This window comes from Aspergillus costaricaensis, assembly GCF_003184835.1.
Source record: "Aspergillus costaricaensis CBS 115574 unplaced genomic scaffold BO79scaffold_7, whole genome shotgun sequence".
Lineage (NCBI taxonomy): Eukaryota > Fungi > Ascomycota > Eurotiomycetes > Eurotiales > Aspergillaceae > Aspergillus > Aspergillus costaricensis.
This window is the reverse complement of record NW_020291807.1, coordinates 479,780-502,051: the sequence shown is the minus strand read 5'-3', so window position 1 is coordinate 502,051 and position 22,272 is coordinate 479,780. Positions and strand designations below refer to the sequence as shown.

At 50.7% G+C, this 22,272-nt stretch overlaps 10 protein-coding genes across 10 annotated transcripts; 5 read left to right on the top strand and 5 right to left on the bottom strand.

Annotated features, from left to right (window-relative positions):
* Positions 1 to 82: 82 nt before the first annotated feature.
* On the bottom strand, positions 83 to 2,183 carry BO79DRAFT_207855 (putative cell cycle control protein (Cwf19)). Its single transcript, XM_025682261.1, has 2 exons — positions 1,006 to 2,183; positions 83 to 956 (listed from the first exon to the last, which is right to left on the bottom strand). The coding sequence occupies exons 1-2, from the start codon at positions 1,912 to 1,914 to the stop codon at positions 129 to 131; spliced, it is 1,737 nt and encodes a 578-aa protein (XP_025542365.1). The 5' UTR covers positions 1,915 to 2,183; the 3' UTR covers positions 83 to 128.
* A 262-nt stretch (positions 2,184 to 2,445) lies between these two features.
* On the top strand, positions 2,446 to 3,886 carry BO79DRAFT_190472 (putative ATP binding protein). Its single transcript, XM_025680738.1, has 2 exons — positions 2,446 to 2,597; positions 2,656 to 3,886. The coding sequence occupies exons 1-2, from the start codon at positions 2,555 to 2,557 to the stop codon at positions 3,807 to 3,809; spliced, it is 1,197 nt and encodes a 398-aa protein (XP_025542364.1). The 5' UTR covers positions 2,446 to 2,554; the 3' UTR covers positions 3,810 to 3,886.
* Positions 3,887 to 4,322: 436 nt separating this feature from the next.
* On the top strand, positions 4,323 to 5,311 carry BO79DRAFT_207853 (uncharacterized protein). The gene is made up of 3 exons (XM_025682260.1): positions 4,323 to 4,505; positions 4,569 to 4,686; positions 4,746 to 5,311. The coding sequence occupies exons 1-3, from the start codon at positions 4,500 to 4,502 to the stop codon at positions 5,150 to 5,152; spliced, it is 531 nt and encodes a 176-aa protein (XP_025542363.1). The 5' UTR covers positions 4,323 to 4,499; the 3' UTR covers positions 5,153 to 5,311.
* Positions 5,312 to 7,088: 1,777 nt separating this feature from the next.
* BO79DRAFT_141043 (guanylate kinase) lies at positions 7,089 to 7,385 on the top strand (the record flags this gene model as incomplete). Its single annotated transcript, XM_025678239.1, has 1 exon — positions 7,089 to 7,385. A coding segment is annotated over one exon (297 nt), but the record flags the coding sequence as incomplete, so codon positions are not given.
* A 345-nt stretch (positions 7,386 to 7,730) lies between these two features.
* On the bottom strand, positions 7,731 to 8,573 carry BO79DRAFT_207851 (uncharacterized protein). The gene is made up of 3 exons (XM_025682259.1): positions 8,475 to 8,573; positions 7,992 to 8,360; positions 7,731 to 7,912 (listed from the first exon to the last, which is right to left on the bottom strand). Exons 1-3 carry the CDS (start codon positions 8,482 to 8,484, stop codon positions 7,860 to 7,862), a joined length of 432 nt encoding a protein of 143 aa, XP_025542361.1. The 5' UTR covers positions 8,485 to 8,573; the 3' UTR covers positions 7,731 to 7,859.
* A 295-nt stretch (positions 8,574 to 8,868) lies between these two features.
* Positions 8,869 to 9,803, top strand: BO79DRAFT_215212 (uncharacterized protein; the record flags this gene model as incomplete). The annotated part of the gene is made up of 3 exons (XM_025683263.1): positions 8,869 to 8,931; positions 9,001 to 9,116; positions 9,173 to 9,803. 3 exons carry the CDS (start codon positions 8,869 to 8,871, stop codon positions 9,801 to 9,803), a joined length of 810 nt encoding a protein of 269 aa, XP_025542360.1.
* A 136-nt stretch (positions 9,804 to 9,939) lies between these two features.
* Positions 9,940 to 12,195, bottom strand: BO79DRAFT_243816 (glutathione S-transferase family protein; the record flags this gene model as incomplete). The annotated part of the gene is made up of 7 exons (XM_025685318.1): positions 9,940 to 10,001; positions 10,048 to 10,393; positions 10,439 to 10,522; positions 10,578 to 10,755; positions 10,812 to 10,939; positions 11,185 to 11,746; positions 11,801 to 12,195. The coding sequence occupies 7 exons, from the start codon at positions 12,193 to 12,195 to the stop codon at positions 9,940 to 9,942; spliced, it is 1,755 nt and encodes a 584-aa protein (XP_025542359.1).
* Positions 12,196 to 15,212: 3,017 nt separating this feature from the next.
* BO79DRAFT_141256 (uncharacterized protein) lies at positions 15,213 to 17,633 on the bottom strand (the record flags this gene model as incomplete). Its single annotated transcript, XM_025678249.1, has 3 exons — positions 15,213 to 15,469; positions 15,575 to 17,180; positions 17,307 to 17,633. 3 exons carry the CDS (start codon positions 17,631 to 17,633, stop codon positions 15,213 to 15,215), a joined length of 2,190 nt encoding a protein of 729 aa, XP_025542358.1.
* A 193-nt stretch (positions 17,634 to 17,826) lies between these two features.
* BO79DRAFT_207847 (MFS general substrate transporter) lies at positions 17,827 to 20,079 on the top strand. The gene is made up of 5 exons (XM_025682258.1): positions 17,827 to 18,267; positions 18,332 to 18,415; positions 18,477 to 18,948; positions 19,017 to 19,465; positions 19,529 to 20,079. Exons 1-5 carry the CDS (start codon positions 18,145 to 18,147, stop codon positions 19,886 to 19,888), a joined length of 1,488 nt encoding a protein of 495 aa, XP_025542357.1. The 5' UTR covers positions 17,827 to 18,144; the 3' UTR covers positions 19,889 to 20,079.
* An 85-nt stretch (positions 20,080 to 20,164) lies between these two features.
* BO79DRAFT_236088 (putative tubulin-specific chaperone) lies at positions 20,165 to 22,148 on the bottom strand (the record flags this gene model as incomplete). Its single annotated transcript, XM_025684543.1, has 3 exons — positions 20,165 to 21,385; positions 21,439 to 21,895; positions 21,980 to 22,148. 3 exons carry the CDS (start codon positions 22,146 to 22,148, stop codon positions 20,191 to 20,193), a joined length of 1,821 nt encoding a protein of 606 aa, XP_025542356.1. The 3' UTR covers positions 20,165 to 20,190.
* Between the last annotated feature and the right edge of the window lie 124 nt (positions 22,149 to 22,272).

The following is a 22,272-nucleotide window of genomic DNA, read 5'->3' as shown; positions in this document are numbered from 1 at the left end:
CTTCATCTCCGGTTGGTGCGATGTAGAGTATATAGAGACATCAATGGCTATAGTCAAGGACGACTGAGTGAGTCATACGAAGCGCCCTCATTATACAGACTAACTAAGTAAACTAACTCCACCAGAGTTTAGGGTGCGCCCTCCACCAACACGCGTGTCCAGTCAAACTTCCTCCATCGCTTCTGAAAGCCAGCCACCCGCCGATCTCCACCGCGATGCCAGCGTCCCTGCCGCTTAATCACATCCGGCGCCAGATCCAGCATTCCTCCGATGACTTCTCGGGCGAAAAGATCCCCCCGAGGCCAGCGGTTCTCATCCTCCACCACATGGCCCAGCCCGCCGTCTAGCTCAAACCATACATGGAAGTAGGGCATTTCCCGCGCAATCGACCGCCGGAAGGCACTCCGTCCCATACCTTGCTTGGACTTGGCTAGGGTGTCGATCAGCTTGCGGTGCTGAGACCACTCTGCGTCCGAGGAGAGGATGGCTTCCTTGAAGAAGGCCGGAGATGTCTCTCCGAGACTGTAGGGCAGAGGGACCACTTCCATGGCGGCGTGTCGCTTGCGATGCGGCTGAGCTGCGTTCTCGTAGAAGATCACGTCGCGGCCCTGGTCATGATACATGCGGGTTAGACTCTTCATGAAGTTTCGGATTTCCTCCCATTCATCGTCATCGCACTCGAGTAGGTTCGTGCGGTGCTGGATGGGAACAATGGTGGCACAGCCCTCGTTGAGCTCGGGTTCCGTGGGAAGAGTGAGGAAGACCCGCGTTGCTAATGCCACTACGGGTGCAACGGGCGGTGTATTCGTGTCCTCGTGGTGGCAGAGAGGACAGTTGTCGAGGATGCGGTTCATCTTTTGCAGCTCGTTGATGGTGATGTTCTTGATGTCGATCTCGGATCGGTGCACACGTTTGGCGAGCTTGGAGGCATTGTCGTCCATGTATTCCAGGTCATTCTGGCTACGTTAGCATTGTATTCGTGAGTTTGATTGGTAATGTACTTACCTCAAATTTGGAGTCTTTTGCAATTCGCTCCGCCATCCGTCGACCGTCGCCTCCGAATTGCCCCCGGGTGCGACGCTCTTCCTGGACCATGTCCTCAATTGTCATTTCGTCGTTCTCCTCTACCTTGCCACGTTCACGGCCGCGCCGGTTATCAACCGCCTTCACTTCGTTCCGAGTGCCAGCCAGCATCCGGTTCTCCATGACGCCCAGAACCACCACATCGGATTCTTTCCGGTTTGACATGGCAGCTGCGGCTGCGTTATAGCGCTCCTCGAGCTCGGCTGCATCTGGCGCGCGCTTGAGCTTGGCTTTCATCATTTGAGCCTTCAATCGGTTGAGAGCCGTCAGATCCAGATGTTGTGTCGTGTTTGGTGGTGGCACGGTTTCCATTGTCTTGCCTTGACCCTGGGCATCAAGTTCCTTGCCTGGGCTGCGAAGATTTTCATGGGAATCGCGGTGGACATTCTCCTCCAGCTTTCTCTCCTGGAAGAGTTCACCAGTAGGCTTCTCCTTGCCCACGTAACCTTCACCGTACCGTTCGCGGCGGTCCAGTTCTGCTTCTTCCTCCCGTGCATCATCAAACGATCGTAGGCCTCCAAACCGGTTCAAGGCGACCTCCTCGACCGATTTACCAGTCTCTTCTGCCTCCCGATAAACAGCCTTGAGCCTAGTCATTCTCCACTGAGCACCCTCATCACCAAACGTATAGTCCACCTCATGCTGCGCTGGTTGTTCTTCAATCTCCTCCAGCACTTTGCCCTCCTTCAAATCGTGTAAATGGGTGTTGAGCTCCTTGCCGTGGATTTTCAGCTCAAAGTCCGCCTGCAGCATCTTCGGCTTTGGTTCCTCTTCCAAACGCGTCGTATTGCGTCTCTGAACGTAGTCAACATCAAGCCCATCCGGCTGCATCCAGGCATCTCTCTTCATGCGCGTAGGCTCTTCCTGTACAACTTCCTCCACCGGGGCAGGCGCGTCCGTCTCATCTCTGCTGTCGCGGTGTCGGCGCTTGTGTTCATGCTCACGATCATCTCCATGGTCGGTCGAGTGGCGCGATCGCTTATGACGATGTCCGTCATCCTCGCTACGCCGTGAATCTCGGCGTCTCTCATGGTCACGCTCTCTCGACCTAGACGAGCGGTGACGGCGGTGGTGGTGTCTGCGCTCTCGACTGCGATCACGGTCACGGTCGCGGTCGCGGTGATGGCGATGCCGACTCCTGTCGCTCTTCTCGCGTCTGTGTTCCTGCTCCTCCGCTAGCGATTTTTCGAAATCCTCGAGTGTCATCGTGATGGTTGAGCTGCTGAGGAAAGAGAAATGAGGAAGAAGCGAAGAAAAGGCTGCGGACGGAATGACGTCTGGGCGGTCCAGACTCCACCGGAGCCGATCTCTCCATCCCCGCGACGCAACATTTTCCTTTTTCTTCGGCTCCCCGCTTCACTTGTTCGCCCTCAACACCATCCTATCCGGACTTGTCTGAAGCTTTTAGCTTGTCGAGCTTCACATTAACCACTGTTGAGCTTGATAACTTTGCCCTTACAAATCTTTCATCATGGCGCAATCACCGGTGGCCGTCGTCTGCGTCGGCATGGCAGGTATGTCGATGCTGCTCTCCCATCTCAATTTCATCTTCTGACGAGCCCTCTTACCTAGGCTCCGGAAAGACGACTTTCATGCAGAGAATCAACTCGCATCTCCACTCGAAGAAGAAGGTTCCCTACGTGCTGAACCTGGACCCCGCCGTCTACTCCGTTCCCTTCGAGAGCAACATTGACATCCGCGACTCCATCAACTACAGAGAAGTCATGAAGCAGTACAACCTCGGCCCCAACGGCGGCATTCTCACCTCCCTCAACTTGTTCGCTACGAAGGTCGACCAGATCATCGCCCTGTTGGAGAAGCGCACCGCTCCGAACCCGAGCAACCCCTCCGCCAAGCCCATTGAGCACATCCTCGTCGACACTCCTGGACAGATCGAGGTGTTCGTATGGAGCGCATCTGGAAGCATTCTCCTCGAGACCCTGGCATCTTCCTTCCCTACCGTCATCGCCTATGTCATTGATACCCCTCGCACCAGCTCCACCAGCACATTCATGAGCAACATGCTCTACGCCTGCAGTATCTTGTACAAGACCAAGCTGCCGATGATCCTTGTCTTCAACAAGACCGACGTGCAGGATGCCGAGTTTGCCAAGGAATGGATGTCCGACTTCGATGCGTTCCAGCAGGCGCTGCGGGAAGAAGAAGAGTCGGGTGCGTTTGGTGCAGAGGGTGGAGCTGGTGGCTTCGGCGCTGGAAGTGGATACATGGGATCGCTACTGAACAGCATGAGCTTGATGCTGGAGGAGTTTTACCGTCACTTGAACGTCGTTGGTGTGAGTTCCATGACGGGTGATGGTATTGATGAGTTTTTCGCTGCCGTGGAAGAGAAGCGCCAGGAGTTCGAGCGTGACTACAAGCCCGAGCTGGAGCGCAAGAAGAAGGAGCGCGAGGAGACCAAGGCCGCCCAACGGGAGTTGGAGCTGGGCAAGCTGATGAAGGATATGAGCGTCTCCAGCTCTAGTCGTCAGCGCAAGGACGAAGCCGAGACCGTCAGTGAAGCGGAAGAAGAGGCAGAAGATGCGGCTGGCCAGGGAGGGTTTGACGACGATGACGATTCCGATGATGATGGATATGGTGGAGCTCCCCCAGCGGGTAACGATGAAGGACTCTCACAGCGGTACAAGAATGCGCTGGCAGATCAGAGCGCTCCTTCGGATGCGGATCACAGTTTCGCCAGATACCTGCGCAAGAGCAACATTAACTAAGGAGGAAATGACCTCGCAGGACATGCATTTTGACTTTACATATATCGGTGTACGAAGGCGTTGATTGGCTTATCATCATGAATAAATGATTAGAATTTAATTCAAAAGCAGACTGGTCGACTGATCAGTTCTCAGTGGACGTTCGTATATGGCAAAGCCATGGTTAGATGTGACTGATCATACTAGTACATTGAATGCATTTCAAGTCCATCTAGCTAATATGAAGTCCCATTCCCAGGCCAATAGGCTCAAAGACAGTCTAATGACGTGGAACTGCATATCATCGCAGATTAAGTAGCCTTAAGATCTTGGCTCTACCGTTGCGGAACGGGAACACCAACATCGTTCACGAGACCAGTCAGTCAGAACACAGTCACACAGCCAACCCTTTCAATTCATCCCACATCGCGATAATCCCTGCATTCAATCAAACCCGGATTGAATAACAAAGCAACGGTGCCTGGATTGCTGCGCTGGATGAGTCAGCCGTAGATCTGCCAACTGGGAATGAATGACATCATGGGCGCTTGAGCTAGCAATGACCTCACGAGCTCTACCTTATAAGACAGGTATCGCTCGGTAGTCCTCAGCTCTCTCTTCAATTGTTGGTTCCTTTACTCAATTTCAATTTTAACGTTAATACTACAATCCATCACGAACCACAATCAGAACCATATCAGATCTACAACCATGGACGTAAGCTTAACTATCTCCCTACCACCCCCCAACCACTTCACAGGCTAACGCCATGAACAAAAGGTATTCTACGCCTACACCTACTCAACAGCGGGCTGGCTCTCCCTGCAGAGCGTCGCTCTAATCGCCGTGCCTGAAATGATGACCACAATGCTGGAACAAGAAAGCAGACAGCCATCCTGTACCTCCCCTCCCCTTCACGTATCACCACTCCCAACCACCCATACTAATCCAATTCAGCAATTGAAACCTACCTCTCTCGCTGCCTGGGCATGAGCCTCCTCACAATCGCCATTCTTACCGTCATGCTGACCGGCTCCATCCCCCTCACGGCGTCCATCACCGACCCCGTCACAACCGATGACTCTGATCCCAAGGCGCCCTACGCGGTGCCGACGATGCAAGTGACCACCATCTTCCACTTTATTTCGGCCGGGTATGCGTACGCCTGGTTCGCGGATAAGGGCCAATTGGCGTTTGGGGTCGGGATGGTGGTTTCCGGGGCGCTGGCTTCGTTGGGTATCTGGTGTGCGCTTTTTGCCAGCAGTAATGGAAAGATTAGTCGGAAGACCGGGGCGGATAAGAGGACCACGGGGTTTCCCTTCAAAAATAGGGAGGCGGAGAAGAAGCATGGGAAGGGGTTGTAAGGGCTTTGATGTGGGTTGGTAAGTTATGGATGGTGTTATTTAGGTGGTGTTGATGGTGATTTTGATGGTTGAAGATGCGGTTAGAGATGGGGAGATGTTACTGTATGCATTAAATGCATAGTGCTGACATTGCACAAAATGAACTAAGATGATTTTGATATGATTGATTTATCAGCTTTGCAGGTCAAGAGTCTTTTATCAGTAGTCATCTGGTTAGGTAGGTAGGTAGGTAGGTAGGTAGGTAGCCTTGGCTTAACGCTGAGCCAAGCACTTAACACAATAAAAGTAGGGACGCGTACATACCCCAAATCCTTCTCACCAACCAAATCCCGAACATCAGATACGTCTAACAAAGTCCGCATCCTATCAACGGGGCATTCCAGCTCTGATATACCCTCCAAAGTTATAATACTGTTCACGCTAAACCCAATCCGCATGAGAATTAGAGGCATATGATTGGCCCACTCGCTAATGACATCATAGGGGCCATACGCTATGCCCGTTTGGAAATGGTGCGATATCTATACCTCAGAATAGATCTTTCGATAGGGCTTGTGTTCACGGTGAGAATTAGAGAAATTGGGTGATGGGAGGGTATAAAGAGGTGAGAAGGAGAGGTAGGATGGATGGAGAGAAGCAGAGTTCTATTCTTTCGTCCTTCAACTATTGTCCTTCTTTCTATACATCCGTCCGGATTCAGTGTGCAGTCGCTCGTTAGTTACGTTCATACTTTTCTATCTATATCGCTACTGCTACTTCTATACCTCTGAGAGGGTTATATTTCAACTGGAATACTTTAAAGTTTATTAAGCTACGGCTACTATATACATATCACAGAACAGTGAGTCTCCCAACCACTCACCCTAAAAACCATCTCTAACCCTCACCTCTCACAGTCCCCACTACTACCTGCCTCGTGCACCACCACCACCTCTCCCTCCTACACAAAAAAATCATTCAAAATGGTCTACATCGCCAAAGAAGCCATCATCTTCTTCGTCATCCTCGGATGCGTGGTAGTCTCTGTCTTCGGCTACTCTATCCATTACCTTGCGACTAATGGGTTCTACGGTGAGGAGAGGAACCTCGACTTCCCTCCAGAGCAGAGGATATACATGCGTCAGTTACGACTAAGGGATTTGCATTGGATGGCGAGAGATAATGGGATAAAAATTGCGAGTAATACGTCGCCGGTGTAGGGTTTATGGTCCGGTCTTTCCTTTCTCGGGTTATGGTTATGTGTGATGGGACATTGATGGAGTTTTATGGTTGGGGTTAGGGTTATACTTGTTGCTTGTTTGGTTTGTATTGGGTTTTGGAATAGAAATGCATGTTTGTTATTATTGTTATTAGGATATAGCTGGATGTTTGCATGAAGGGTATTTTGTTTCTAGGATAATGTTCATCTGTGTCTTTGAGATTTATCAATGCGATTTCTCACACGAGATACTATTATTCATCATCTCATTCCGACTCCATTTAGTACAGTGCTGGTTCTGGATGATGTATTCGAGCATATCATTTGATGATCAAGAGGTATTCAACACCAGTAGACGTAAACAGGGTCGACTCATCTCACCAGAAATATCTAGTAGCAGGCTTCGCAACTATAGTCATTGCTTTCCGCTTGCTAGACAACGCACAAGCTAGCCATAACAACTGCTAAGCAAGCCATACTGATAAAAATTCACCTTGTCATGAACGAATATATGCAACTAGCCGAACATGATGCTCGACCGCCACAGCCCCGTTACATCTAGACCCCCTCCATCCTTGTGATGGCAGTAGTCACCAATAAATACTAAACTAAACCGCCCTCACACATAAGCAACCCCCAACACTCATAGAACCAAATGCCACCCACCCCCCATCCACCACCCAACTAACAGACAACCCCCCAGCACCACCCCCCGACACCCGCCCAATAGTAATATACCCCTCGGGCGTCGGCGAAGACGCACTAATCAAGAAGCTATTCGACTTACATCCGGACACATTCGCATTCACTGTATCCCACTCGACCCGCGCACCACGGGTCGGCGAAATCCACGGCAAGAATTACTTCTCTATAGACAAGGCAATGTTCGGGGACCTCATTTCCCAGGACGCCTTCGTAAAATATGCCACCTTCGGTGGGAACCAGTATGGCACGAGCAAGAGAACGATCTCGGATCAAATGGAGAAAGGACCCGTGGTCGTGCTAGATATCAAAATGAACGGTGTGAAACAGTAGAAGGCAAATTCCAGTATCAATGCTCGGTATGTTTTTATTTAAGCCACCGAACTTTGAGGCGCTCGAGGCACAGCTTTGGGGGCGTATAGGGAGCTGGAAGGGTTTATGTTTGCGGGTAAGGGTATGTAGTAGTTGGATATGATGTGTGAGATGTTGCTTTGTTGAAAGGTTCTATGGGATAGAAAAAGGTAGACAGACATCAATACTGCAAGGTGTTGCTAGCCACGCAAGCCTGCCTTCTAAGTCCTTAGCTATTCCTACGAAGTCGAATACAATTGAAGAGACCTTGGCCGGATTCCATCATTACTAACCCTCTCAGCACTTTGTAAGAACCAGATGCAGTAACTCATATCTCATGCTCATAACTCATGCATACACCCTCAACCCCAAACCACAGAAACAAAAGTAAAATATAATCAAAGCCACCAACTCCCCAAACACCACCGCTATACCCACACAATGCAAGAATCACCCTCAAAACAACTTCTCCTCGACATCTCTCTCATCAAACGGATCTCCGAATTCATCTATACCATCCAATGATTAGCACATCCCAACCCAACCCATGCCGACTCAGCCATGGAAGACCATATATCAACAACATACCCAGATTGAAATCATGATCAACCACGTACTCCATCGCGCGCTGATACTCCTCCTCTGCCCTTTTATTCATCCACGCCGCGCCCGGCGCATCCATCTGCTGTGCCTGCTGTTGCTGTTGCTGTACCTGCTGAGTTGTCTGCGTCGCGAGCGGAGAGTCAATTAGGCTCTGGTTGAAGGCCATCTGTCCCTGGGTGTTCAGAGTAGCGGTTTGTGTTTGAGAGCCGGGCGGGGAGAGTTCTGAGCCGCCGAAGGGAGGAGGACGCGGGTTGGTGAGCTTGTTGGTTGGGGTGCGGGTACCCGGGTGAGAGTCTTCGGAGAGGCCGTGGGATGATTCCGGGGAGGATGCCATTTGGGAGTCGCCGTCTGGGTCTGTGATGGTTGGTTATGGTTAATGAGGTGTGTGGGTGGTGGGGAGACAGGTGGAGGTTGGTTGTATGTGATGGCAGCGGGGAACTATGTGGAGGGGCTGGTATGAGCACAAACCAGTAGCCATGATATATGGTTTTATCAAGTAGGTAATGTAAGCCAATCAATCAAGCAATGTCTGCAACAGAAAACAACAAAGCGAGACAATTCGTTGATGTGCAGTTGAGATGGAAATGTAGGATCGGGGATAAGTTGAGGTCGGCGATCTTAACTAAGCACAAGGCGGCAACCGCCATTTTCCTCCGCTTTTCTGAACTCCTCTTCCAACTAGACGATTTTCTTCCCCTCGTCTTACTTACCCCTCGGTCATTCTCTCCTTTCAAATAAGCCACCCGGCTAATACATTGGACTTGTTCTTTTTGGTTTACTTGCTAGACCCCACTGACTCTGGGTCTCGTCGTTCACTCGTTCAGAACCTGTTTTACGCGCTATAGCGATATATCCCTTGGCCATGAGCGCAAAGCCCTCAAGTGGCCCCGACGCCTGGGAGGAGGACTGGGAGAGTCAGGCTGATGTATGTGCACCACTACCCCTGCATGTCGCCGTGCGACTACCTCAATTCTCTGGCTAATCGCTCCCCTAGTCTTTCGCTGCAGAATCCGCCCCGCCTCCGCAGGAGAAGAAAGTCTCCTCGAAAGTCACCAAGGCCCAGCGCCGAGCCCAACAGGCCGAATTTAACCGCCAGCTATGGGCCGAGGCGTACGTATACCACTTTCATGACTATGCGGACGTTGCCTGACCGTTTCCCGCTACAGAGAATCACCTCAGACGTTTCACTATTTAGAGGCGCGGTCGAATGTCCCGCTCAAGCAGGAATTCAAACCCACCGTCACTGTTCTCAGTCGCAACCCACAAATAGCTACGCGTCAATCATCTTCTGTAGACGCTGCCAGCGCCGGTATGAGAAGACTGGGGTTGAACGAGGATGACGACTCTGATGAGGATAGACCGCCTCAGCCTACACCTGAGGAGCGGCAGGCTATCGCGCTGCGCAATCTGGAAGAGAAGCAGCGCAAATATGAGGAAGTCCGGGAGAGGCTGTTCGGTAGCCCGTCTGCCCCTACTTCCGGCGCGTCGTCGCCACGCAGTGCTACCCCGCCTAAACAACACGAGGGCCGAGGCAAAGGGAGAAGCCGTGGGAATGGGCGAGACAACAACCGTGACAAGCGGGACTCGTCTGCTGCATCCGGAAAGTCTAAGCAGCTTTACGATCCGGGGTCTCCTAAACCGAACTCGAGCTTTGGGCCGCGGAGGGAGAAGCAGGGCAATGTCCGAAAGGAGGATGATTCGCAATCTCCAAGGCAGCCGATCCGCAGTCCTCGTGGCCCTGATAGCAGCGGAAGGGGTGGGTTTAGAATGGGCCACAGGGGTGCCCGTGGAGGCTAGACTACGAAAACGAAACAGCTATCCCTTCACCAAGGATTGGCGCATCGCGCCTGTCTGTGTTGGTGGGACGCGACTCCGGGTCGCTGCTCAGAATAGTATTAAGATGCTAGATGGTATAGCAGTGACCTGCAACAAGCTAGGGAAGGCCCCTTCCGGAGTTGATCGCATTGGCAACCTGGGACGTGTTTGGACGGTTTTCTAAAGACGTCAGCTTGTGATCGCGTTGTATCAGCAATCCACTTACGAGCGTATCGCTCATAACTATCCAGATAGAGCTCATCGGTGCTCGTGGTTGCCTGAACGTGCTCATTGTTCTCAATAGCGTCGACCCAGGCTCCCCAGCGACTGCCAGGCTCCGGGTCTGGCCACCCGCGATAAGGCTTCAAGGCACGGCGCAAGCGGATAATCCAAGGGGCGACCTGGACATCGACGAACGAGATCTGAGCGCCCAGAAAGAACGGGCCCTGCGCATCTGCGGCGCCGACCAATGTGTTGAATGCATCTCGGAGCTCCTGTGCATTGGCTATTTGCTTCTGGGTGTCTTGCTCTTGAAGAACACGGTAGAAGTTTGGGACGATGTGGCGGTTGATCTGTGATTGTCAGAAGTGAAAGGGATGATAAGCACGGGTGCATACAAAATCTGTCCATAGTCGGCAATGCGCCCTCAGCTTGGCGTCTCCGGGTGGGAGCAACGGTGTCCCAACATTCAGGTCCTCCAACTAAAGCATGTTAGGATTGGATCAAGTTGGTTCAGTGGCAGGGTTAGAGTCATACGTATTCCAGCAATACGGAGCTCTCGTATGAGCCCCAATCCCCGTGCCGCAAGGCTGGAACAAGTCCCCTGGGGTTCACGTCCAGCAATGACTGGGGCTTCTTATAAGGGTCAACTTCAATATACTGGTAGGGGATTCCCTTGATCTCAAGGGCAACCCATACGCGCTGCACGAAAGGGCTAGCAGTGGTCAGCGCTGGCGATGTATATATGCATATAAACTAGAGTGAACGTACCAAAAGCAACTTCCATACAATTTCAGTTCATTGTCTTGTGAACGGTGCGCGACCGTCTGGGCAGCCAGGCCGGTGGCTTTGGTATGGTACTGTTTCTGAATTTGATTTTGGGTAGCCATTACTCTAGTCTGTACGCGGTGGTAATTAGAAGGGAGATTAATCAATCGAGTCCTAATCGCAGAGGGAGCACGCTTGGATAGATTGCCAAACAGCAATGGTTTCAACACAAGAATGGATCTTCGAAGCATAATGGATGGTAAGAGAAGTTGCAGTTCACGAGCGGGGAAGATAGTCGGCGATAGGCACTTCTCCGCCGAATGACGTAACACGCTTGTGCCAGGATCAATCAACAAGAATATAGAAACGAACTTACATTTAGTGACCTCTTCTCCTTCTTCACCTCCTGCAATAAGAACCGCTGCACACTATTCTTCTTCACGCGGTCACTATCCTCCAGCGTATGACGATGACCCCCACTCACACCGTCGTTCTTCCCGTTCGCACCGTTCCCATTTACTCGCTGGATAGTAAAATACCTCTGGCCGTTGACCCCTGGATGGCCCTCTGGTAGAGGTGGGTTCAGGCTCGGCGTTAACAACCCAAACTGCTGGCCTTGAGCCTGTTGTTCCTCTCTGACAGCAGACTCCTGGAGTACTGGGCCGGGGACCCCAAGTCCATCAAGGACACCTAGATCTGACCCCATAACATCGTGGCCCGGGAAGTACTCTGTGATCTTGATCTTTACATCACAGAGATCCCGCTGGCGGGCAGTACGCTTACGTTTCTTTTTGTTGGGATCATTGGATTTCGGTGTCCCTGGAGGTCGACCTTTCAGGCGACAGTCCCAGTAGTGGGAAATCAGCGGTTTGCGTTTGTAGTGTTGAGTTGACCGGTGGGAGTAGACGTTGTCGATGTGTGGGAAGTATGTAAGGAATCTGGGACATGTCAATAAGGGCATTATATCTGCAGGAAAGGGTGGAGAAACGCACTGCTCCTCACTTAGGGTTATCATCTCATCGACATTAAAAAGCCGTTCTCGCCATGCATCAAGGTTCGGAGGATCAAGAATGGTGCGGATGTCGACATGTTGGTCGGGTCGTTTTACGAGAGATTGAAGATGTGGTTGTTGATGATGGTATTGATGATGAGACTGATGAGCTTGTCGGGTGTATTCGAGCTCTTCAACGGCACATTGTAGACCGTGGAGCGAGTCATCGTCAATGCTAACTTGGCCTTGTCGATGGGTTGGAACTAGGTGCGGGTCCTGGTGGGCAGCTAGGGTCGACGCGTCTTCGGCAACTGATGTCAGAGAAGGATGGAGGAGAGTTGAGACGGAAGGGTTGAGTGATGTATCAGCCTCGGAAGGGATCGAATCATGGTTCATAGTGGTGGAGATGCTGCTCCGATATTGTATGCTGATGGATAGTGACGCTGCTTTTAATGTGCGGATGGACGAAAAGGCGGGGGTTGAGGCGGCGATTTGTTGACGGATGGTTGCCGGATCTGGCATAGCGGGTCACGATCGTCGATTGTTTTGGTCTGGACCTTCTTTGGAGTCTCCCCAAAGCATTTGCGTACTTCAATCTAACGAAATTCCCGAATGATGCGCAGCTCTTTGGAGGCAAGTGGTATTTTCAGGTCCTGAGTATTGGTCGCTTGTGCTCGCTTGAGAAAGGTGAAGATCCGTAATTATTGTCGAGTGAGTCCTCAAACTTGCTTTGCCCTGACAGTCTAGTGTGAAGCTTAGCTGATCATCTTGGTCATGCTATTGTGTCACTTTCAAACTTGCAGGATAATTTAAATACAAAATAACTCGTTACAGAGTGCCACATAACTATGGTATATATCTAGTTAGTTGCTTTCGAAGGCATTGAGTCAGTTGGGTATGTCTTGGCTGACACTCGATCACTATATATTTTCATGGGCTGTGAAATCACAGCCTGTCAAAACTAGCCGGTTTATCACTATTAGGACTGTTGCAGAGCCGTCATCATGCCAGTTCTACCATGAATCATCATCAGTTCAAGTCTACGAAATTAGCTACTGTCACAGTCGCATAACCTCCTGACCGACCCTGGCTTACTGAAACCTGCTGGGACAATCTTGTATCCCTTCTGGCTCATCAAGGAATCTGGGAGGGGGCGCAATGAGTGTTTTCATCCTACGACTCTCAGTGGACCCCAGAAAGATCCACTTGACACCATTGAGGTCCTCTGAAGGCACCTTTCACGGTTTCACCAATTCATGCCTGTGGGTCTCTGTTACAATTCTGCACACTCAATTACTAGCGTCGTGACCGTCCCACTCCCTGCCGCTGGCCCAAGACTCGGCTGTACTCCGTAGAGTCTGCAGAAACTCCCGCGGCCAATAATATCGGGTGATGATGAGAGGCTTTTCATCTGAGTTTGTGGAAGGGGTCCCTACAAAGTACAAACTGATCGCTTCCGCTAAGTTTTCGATATAGTCCTTTATACATTGGACTTTCTATGCACTCCAGGAAGGATCTGACCGTGTCAGCGAAATTTACATTGCCATGTTTCTAGTTGCAACCTGTCTAGCTATTCCCACAAACGTCGAGTCGCAGTCTCCGCAGAATGTATGTCATCCAATCCAGGTGCCTATCACAGGACTGGCATATCCCGACTTCTGATGGGCCAAGATCATTGATTGGCGCCCTTAATGTTGTCCAAAATGACTACAGAGTATTACCATACTCTGCCAATTGAAATTTTCAGTACCTGTCGCGCCGATCCATCAGAGCGGATGTGCCAAGAAACAAATGGTCTTTGATTTGGAATTCTCTTTGTCAGACATGTTGGTCACCTTCACTGTTCAGTATAACAAGGAGCGTGTTGTTCCGCTTTTGACGGTCGAGACAACGGGCAGCTGCGATGCCGGTGATTATTCGTTCTCGGCGATACACCCCAGTCATTACTTTGGCCCCGCCATTATAATCAACCCGCAGATCAAAGATGCCTGATTCGGGCATAAGGCCCGTACGGAGATGTGTGCCAGAATTGTGTTAGTCTCGTTAAGTGCTCCTTTCTGACACTCCCGCTTCTTGTTGATCCTTTTCTGTTTGACTCCACACTTGAGGAGGCATTTGTCGTTGCAGATTTTCATCACTCTCGACGCTTTAGACCATACTTTGCTTTTATATGAGGGAAGCACAATATTCAGATCGAATTAGCAAGGAGAAGGACTAAACAGAGAAAATATGAAAAGATTTCACTGCGGCATGAAGACAACGAACTGCTAGATATTATAAAACCACCGCGGGTTACATGCAGGCGAAGAGTTTACAATGGGAAACATTCTCGTAACGGCCTACATGAACCCGGAATACGAACTATATTTCAATAAATCGAACACAGGCCCCAGTTACTTTCTCCAAAAACTGAGAGAAGTTGTAATGGCAAACGTCAATGTTGGTGCGATGGTAGAAGGGACTGACAAAACCAGCCCGTGTTGCCACCACCCTTACCCGGAACGCGCCAAGGCCCTCACAAAAGTGGTAGTGTGCCCACAAAGCCAAATTGTCACCATGAAGAATAACCCGGATACTATTGTTATACCATGCCAGCGATATGAGGCAGCAGTATAGTGAGCATCATGAGTTCCTCTGTCTCTCTTAAGCTGTGCTCGAAGCGGTGGCCATGAAGTTGGTGGACGACAGAAACGCAGAACATTTTGTCAACGCAATCGATAATCTGGCATTCTGGTGTTGACTTGAAAAACTAAATAACATGAACTGTGATTTCCCATTTTCCTCTCACACCTTGATTATTCCCATCTCTGTTCTTCTTTTACACTCCTCCTTTTCCCTCTGTCAATGAAATCTCACATACCTCGACTAACTCGAAAACACTGCGATATAGATAGTGGGGCAATCTGGTGAGCCGTGAACATATGCCGAGTAACCGGTTTATCTTTTAGCATCATGAAGCAGCTGGTGCCAGTGAACACTTAAAGGAGTCCTCAGCAAGCCACATAACGAGTCACGCAGAAAACCCTCAGCAACTGGTGCTCTTTCGGTATTAAGTAGCATCGAGTGCAACTAATTGTCCAAGCATGCTGGGACAGCGATGAGCTACTTATACACGGCTCACCCCCAACTGAAACAGGCGCCAACAATGTGATTGCACATCTAGGCTAGCCAGTCCTTTGGACCTTGAGACGCAACCTCAACGCAAAAAAACACCAGCACTTTCCAGCAATTTGCATAATGTTTTTCCTTTATTTTTTCCCCTTCTTTTTTCTTTCTTTTTCTTTTCTCTTTTCATTTCTTCTTTCCTTTTCTCTCCTTTTCTGTCACTTTCATAACAGCACCTAAGCAAACATCCCCTGGGGGTTTTTTTTCTTCTTATATTGATATATGATATCAGAGGCCACCAGCACACATCACAGCCCGAACGAGCTGTCGAGTGCCTCCACTCCAAGCAACATGCACCCGATTGAGTCCCAAGAGAAATATTCATTTTCACCACCCCAAACCGGCATGGGCATCCCAGGAACATTGTTGCCGTTCATGACCATACCCATTTCTGGGTTCATCTGCAAGGCGTTGTGCTCTGTGTTGGGGTAGAACTCCTCATTCCTGGCAAAGGAGCCATACATATCTCTTTGAGAACCAAGCTCAACGAGAGTATTAGCGATACCTGAATGGGTAATGCTATGGCTCTGCTGGTTGAAAGGTGCTTGCTGGCTGAAATGTACCTGCTGGTTGCAAGTTACCTGCTGGTTGAAATGTACCTGCTGGTTACAAGGTACCTGTTGATTGAAAGGTGCCTGTTGATTGAAAGGTCCTTGTTGCGTCGGGCTTACTCTTTCATGAACCAACATGTCGATGTCATAGATAGCTCCAATCCAGCGACGCATGGTATCGGGCACCATCGGGTTACCCGAGTGACGGTTGAGAATGAGCGCACAGTTGTGGAGAAGGGAGAGCGATTCATGATTGCTATACCCCCCACTCTGCTGTCGCGTACAATCAGACAAGATACTCAGCGTCATAACTAATGCCGAGGAATACACGTAATAGATGTCCCACCAGGTCACAGCATTGAACTTTCCGATCATATCAAGATGCAACAACAATTCGCAACTTTTCCGACCGGAGTCGCAACACACCCTAGCGATTGTCTCGAGTTCTTTTTCATTCATGTCACTGGTCTGCCCTTGAATCGTGGAAGCAAGGTGTCGCAACAATGAGTGGCGAGTGAGCAAAGAGACCGTATAGTGATATTGGATATGCAGCAAGAGAACCGGTCTCTTGTGTCCATCGGGCAACATGTCGAATTCCTGGAGGGTCAGATGCTGTGGTAGCGATGTATGCCACAGAGTCAATTCCCCAAGCAATTCAGCGACGGAGGAAAAGCCGCTCTCGCTAGTGAGATTTGGCAGTGCGCGGCATACGAGGCCTAGGATGGACACAAGCTTTGTCGACCAGGGCGCATAATCTGCAGGCCAATTGGAGGTATTGATGTTGAGTACTCTCTCATTCGGCGAAGTGGAGCCTAATGTACTTTCTATGGCACTGGGCCGATCATGAGAGGAGACCTGAATCTGCTCGAAGCTATAGAGAGTCCACCAAAGTGACCTCCTAAGCTCTCTATTCAGTTGCGGGCCTTCACACACTACTTCATCGCGATGAAGTCCAATGGCAACTGCGATCCGGGCTGCTACTCCAGTCAGAGTCCAGCATGCGTCACGATGATTTGTGTTGTGAAGATGCAAGGCAGCCAGCATCAGTGCCTGAATTGAATGGATATTGTTCGTGAAGATCATGCTCGGCAAGAGTGACTCGACATAAGTCCACCATTTTTGCTGCTGAGTCTCAGTCGTCCCCAGCGGCATAATGCGTCGGCTCAGGAGCAATACGCATAACAGACCACAGACCCACGGTCGGTCGACAGAACTTGGTGAAACTCGCCATCTATTGAAGGTCTCCAAGAACGAGGCCTCATGGAGAACAGGGAAGTCGACGTTGACATAGTCGAAATAAGCTCGGATCAGTCCCTCGATGACGAAATGATCAAGCAAAGGAGCCGAGTACGGTAGACAAGCGGCATCCACACCAAGTTGCGAAGGTATCGCAATCGCTCGGACATCGAAATCTGTGAGGACATCACTAGCGAATGGTTTCAGAGTCTCCTCGGTAGGATTGGGACCGAAGAGATACATCTGACACCTTGGGTGCTGGCGTTGACGCCCCAGGAGGCTCCTGAGCTTCATTTGGAAGAAATAGGAGCTTGCAGGGCCGATATACTGATCTTGGCCTTGCTGGTCTTGAACAAGCTCCTCGTTCTGCTCAGTGGATGTCGCCCTGGCGTTCTCCTGCGGCTCTTGCGAGTCCTGCAGCTCTTGGGACTCTTCAGGATCTTCAGGCTCTTCGGACTCTTCGGACTCTTCGAGCTCTTGAGAGTCTTGAGAGTCTTGCAGCTCTTGTGACTGTTCTGGCTCGTATGGATCGATCTCTGGACAATCAAGCTTGACATCTTGGATGTTGCCAACAGTAATGTTCAACGACGCTCCAAGCTCCTGCAGTACTTCGAGAGAGGAAAGGTCTCCTTCAGCATTGACGTATTGTTTTACTATGCCCTCCAGATAGGCAATTCGAGCGCGCACATTGTCTGCGCTGCCATAGAGTCTTTTCTTTCTAGGCTTGGTGGTCTTGCAGGTATAATTAAAATGTTCGCAGTGCTGACAGCGAGCTTGCCCGGGGATTTGCAGGCACTTGTGTTTTCTTGCCTTACAACGATCGCAGCTTCGTGCCGTGCGCTGTCGCAGCTCGGGAGGCACTCGACGAGCTGCTTTTCGCATTGCTGCCTTCTCCGTGGCTGTAGTCATGGTGGTTGGATGCAGTGATAACAGCCGGGAGAGCCGGAACTCGGGGGAATTTTGAGGAGAAGGGAAAGAACAACACTCGACCGGTGCTCCGATGGCCTCCTTATAATGGCTCGGAGGCGGGCGTTCACCCCCTCATTTCGACAAGGGTATATGGATGATTAGACCACTCAGTGCAGGCCGTATGCAACCATGGCCTTAGCGTGCAAGACCGGCCCAGATAGCGCCGGCGACAGATAAGCCCAACCAGTCCTTCCCACACACACAATGGCAGCAGCCTGCGAATCCTGGCTCCGACAGCAAATGAAGGCCAAGAACACGAAAATTGTGCTGGGTTCACCCCCTGAGGGTCGTGATACTCTCCGCGCTAGGGTTTGTGATGTGACAGAGAGGACTCCCGCTATACTCACCACAAACCCACCACTCAGACCACTTGTCAGGCACATTTTTTCGACCGAAACTTGGTGTACAGAAAGATCGTTCAAAAATGGAGATCCTGCCAAAGAACCCTGCGTCATCCGACGAAGGAGAGATCAATACCAGGACCAAGATGACCGCGCAAGGCATCATCCTCGTGCCTCAACCAAGTGACGATCCGGAAGATCCCTTGGTACGTCTCCCTACTGCGAAGTCATTTATTCAGATCGTCCTAACGGTAGAGCGATTACCTACAGAATTGGAGCACATTCACCAAGCACGCGGCTCTCGTGGTTCTCGCGTTTGAGTCATTCCTGGTCAAGTTTTCAGCCACTCTCATTGTAGGTTCACTAACACACCCAGGGACCTTCTTGAATCATTTCCATCTAACCGCTCTTTTAGGCTCCCGATGCTCTTGAGCTATCCAGGGAGTTTGGAGTAAGCAAAACCACCGCGACCTACATCGGCTCTGTACCCTCCATATTGAACGCAATAACGTCCTTCTTCTGGATTCCGCTAAGTCATCGGATTGGTCGACGGCCTGTACTTCTCATTGGGAACTTGATAGCATTGCTCAGTGCAATTGGAGTGGCTCGGTCTCAAACGTACGCCGAAGCTCTAGCTTGTCGAATGGTCATGAACCTGGGTGGCAGCGTCGGTTTGTCCATTGGACCCGCTGCCATCTCCGACATGTTTTTTCTACACGAGAAGGGTTCACGAATGGGTATAAACAGCATTCTGCTTGTCATTAGTCCGTATGTAGGTGGAGTGGCCGGTGGCTCCATCGCATACAATAAGAGCCTCGGGTGGCGGTGGTCGATGTACATCGCAGCCATCCTCTACGCCACACAGTTCATCGCCCAAATCTTTCTCGGTAATGAATCACAATACTCCGCTATTACACCATTTTTCCTTTTGCTTATCTAATTCCCCCTGATTCAGTCCCCGAAACTATCTACAAACGAGATGAGAATGCAGCAGCCACATCCCAGCCCCAAGACTCGAAGCGAAACGCTTTCCTTTCTTTTCTCAAATTTCGTACCCCCAAAGTCCCCGAAAACGAAACTTGGGCTCAAACCTTCCGCAAGCCTTACAAGATGTTCGCGTATCCTGCCGTTGTTCTTCCATCCTTCTGGTTCGGGGTTGCAAACATGACCGAGGTCGGCAACACAGCGGGCTTCGCCCTCAACTTCGGCCTAGATACTCACTGGAAATTCAATCTAGCCCAGGTAGGCTTCTGTTACTTTTCCGGTGTTATCGGGGCCGGAATTGGCGAACTATTTGGAGGGCCACTCTGCGACTTGCTCACAAAGTACACAATGCGGCGAGGCCAGGTTTGGAAGCCGGAACGGCTACTTCATCTCGTGTGGACAGGTCTGGTCACTGTCTCGGTAAGCACATGATGATGATAAACTGGTAATTTACGAGCCATAACCCTAATATTCTATATCTAGGCTGGTTTACTCTTGTACGGACTCGAACTCGAGTTCGGGGACAGCTGGGCTTCGGCTCTGACGGGAATCGGTTTATTCACGTTCGGGCAGGAAATCATGGTTACCGTTCTCTTGACTTACATGACGGAGTGCTATCCGGAAGATGCAGCAGAGGTAACTATCGTTTTTCAGTTCTTCTTTGCCGTGCAGACTTTCCATCCCCCGTTCTATCTCCCCCAGTGGATCGAAGCTCCTGCCGGACCGAAGGTCCCCTACATCGTGTTCGCGGCACTTCCTGTGGTGTTTTATCCCTTTTGTATCGGTATTTTTACGTGGAAGGGTGAGCAGATCAGGAACAAAGGCCCGTTGTTTGCATGGTAAGTCTGCAAGGGTGGCCCATCTCTCTTGAGTAGAGTGCGATATACTTGGTAAGTATTTTTACTGGTGCTGGATTACGGCATAGACTTGGGAGGCTTTTTGTTGCTTTATAGTTAGTCCGTTAAGTAGCTTAGATGTGAGTGTGGTGCGGGTGCGCTTTCAAGGTAGAGCTTGAAGTGAGAATTGAGGCGGCGCGTGAAGATTACGAATTAAATATTCCTTGTTGCATCATCTGCACAACGATTGGCCATTATGAAGTCTTATCACAAGGGGTATTTTAATCCACCAATAATATTCGAAAGCAATTAAGCCACAATTTCAACCCTAATGCTTGCTTCAGCCATATCCGACTGAAACCAGAACCCAATATCCTTCGTAGTATCCACGAGCTCTACCTCGCGTTTCACGAACCCCGGCTCTTCAGCCGCCTTCACCTCTTGCTCTGTAGCACCATCAACACCTCCCTCCCCATCATCTTCACTATCCCAGCCCTCATCATCCTCCATCTTTTCCTTGCTCACCGGGTCCAACTCATCAGTCTCCCAAACCAATCTAAAGCTATAAGGCCGTAGCCCAAAAAGTCGAGAAACAATAGCCTTGAGTTGATAAGTATCGAACGACCGAGGGACTTCTTTAACCTTGGTAGTTACTCCCTCTGACCCGACACCCTCGGTCTGGGATAGACGAAACACCAACTTTACCAGCCTCGCAGCAACAGACCGCGGGTTCACAGCAGCACTACCAGCCCCTGACTCGGCCCTTCTGATATCAGGTTGGCCATACAGCTCGCACAGCTCTTTGTATCTGGGATGCTTAGCAAGGATGCTTGCTTCTGCTGTCTCTGGGGAAGCGGATAGCTCTTTTCCGATGAGGGAGAGATAGTATAGTTCTCCGTTATTGCGGTCCTTGGGGGTGATTTTGCCGTAGTTGAGCATTTGTAGAGAGCCGATGCGGGATAGTGTTAGCATGTACGCTTCGTCGACTGTCATGGGTTTCTCGGGAACGCCGGTGATGTGCGATGGGCCGACGGGCTGGTCGTATAGTGGGTTGCCGGATATGCGCAGGGTGTCTAGGCCTAGGAATAGGGAGGGGAGGTGGTTGATGAAGTCCCATGTGGTGATCTTGTTGCGGGATAGGTCGAGGGAGTGGAGGCTTTGGGGGAATTGGAGGGCTGTGTCTGAGGTGTTGTTGGCGTCGTGGATAGTGGAGATGTTGTTTCCGCGGAGGGAGAGGTGCTCTAGTCTTGAGAGCGAGGCGAGTGATTCGATGGAGGATAGGGAGGTGATGTCGTTATTCTCTAGGGTAAGGCGGGTGATGGTGTTGGAGAGGGGGGTTGTCAGCATTGAGAGTTGGTTTGCTGAAGCGGAAAGTGTGTTGAGAACGGGGAATTGATAGGTCAATGCTGATATCTCCTCCCATATTAGAAGGGTCTCGTCAATGTGCAGTGTCGTGATGCCCTCAAACTTCAAACCCTCCTCGAGAGAACCGAGTCGGTTTCCTCTGTGACCATGTTAGCTCAGTGTAATCAATCAACGCAGTCCAATGAAACCTACATCAGCTTCAGCCCCTTAAGGAACTTCAACCGTTCACAAATCCGAGCTACACCACTCCAAGTCGTCAACAAGTTCCGGCTCAGATCCAGCTCGGTAATCTGGGGACAAGTCTGCTCAACCTCTGCATATGCAGACTCGATCTCTTCAGCTGATGCATCATGCCCTAGCACGCCCGCAACTTGCAATCCATCAAGAAGCACGATCTTCAGCTCCTGGAGCCTAGCAAGCTGTTTGCGGATCTTGTCGAAGCCAACTTCCTCAACGACCTTGCCGCTGATCTCAATGGGTTTGTGCAGAGCATCACCCGTAGCATCATTCCGCTGTCCTTGCCTAGCAATCTCTTGCTCGAGGAACTCAGACGCATACTTCTCGCGCAGCGCCTCGATGAATCCTCGAGGTTTATCCGCCGGACGAGACGGACGCACGAATGACCCCGCTGTAGGGTGTTTGCTTTTGCCTGCTATATGTAAGCATGCATTCTAACCAGCAGCCATGCCTCAATCCCATGCGCAAGACCCAAGACCCGAAAGAGTACACTTACAAGTGAAATATCTCACCCCGCGATGCTCTCCCGAATGCTTTCCCCGAGTCGGGTCATCCCATTCGACTCCTAACCACTCCCCAGAGGTGCCCTCAACAGTACCCACGTAGCGCACGGTACACAAATCCCCAGCATACGACCGTCTCTGACCTACGTACGCAGCCTCCATTCTAATATCGCCGAGAACCATGCCTCCTAAACATACAGTTCCGAACAAATAGATACAACGAGCGTCCCAGCATGTGACGGATTTCCCACTCTCCCCGCTCCACCAATGGCAGCCCATACCCCCG

What these genes read in the sequence shown, in the direction of transcription:
- BO79DRAFT_207855 (XM_025682261.1), bottom strand. Translation starts at nt 1,914, where the DNA reads ATGCAGCCGGATGGGCTTGATGTTGACTACGTTCAGAGACGCAATACG. An exon ending in CAAAAGACTCCAAATTTGAG is followed by an intron (nt 957 to 1,005) that starts GTAAGTACATTA and finishes TAACGTAGCCAG; the next exon opens with AATGACCTGGAATACATGGA.
- BO79DRAFT_190472 (XM_025680738.1), top strand. Translation starts at nt 2,555, where the DNA reads ATGGCGCAATCACCGGTGGCCGTCGTCTGCGTCGGCATGGCAG. An exon ending in CGTCTGCGTCGGCATGGCAG is followed by an intron (nt 2,598 to 2,655) that starts GTATGTCGATGC and finishes CCTCTTACCTAG; the next exon opens with GCTCCGGAAAGACGACTTTC.
- BO79DRAFT_207853 (XM_025682260.1), top strand. An exon ending in AGAAAGCAGACAGCCATCCT is followed by an intron (nt 4,687 to 4,745) that starts GTACCTCCCCTC and finishes AATCCAATTCAG; the next exon opens with CAATTGAAACCTACCTCTCT.
- BO79DRAFT_207851 (XM_025682259.1), bottom strand. An exon ending in TGATCATGATTTCAATCTGG is followed by an intron (nt 7,913 to 7,991) that starts GTATGTTGTTGA and finishes TGGATGGTATAG; the next exon opens with ATGAATTCGGAGATCCGTTT.
- BO79DRAFT_207847 (XM_025682258.1), top strand. Translation starts at nt 18,145, where the DNA reads ATGGAGATCCTGCCAAAGAACCCTGCGTCATCCGACGAAGGAGAGATC. An exon ending in CATCGCCCAAATCTTTCTCG is followed by an intron (nt 18,949 to 19,016) that starts GTAATGAATCAC and finishes CCCCTGATTCAG; the next exon opens with TCCCCGAAACTATCTACAAA. An exon ending in CAGGTCTGGTCACTGTCTCG is followed by an intron (nt 19,466 to 19,528) that starts GTAAGCACATGA and finishes TTCTATATCTAG; the next exon opens with GCTGGTTTACTCTTGTACGG.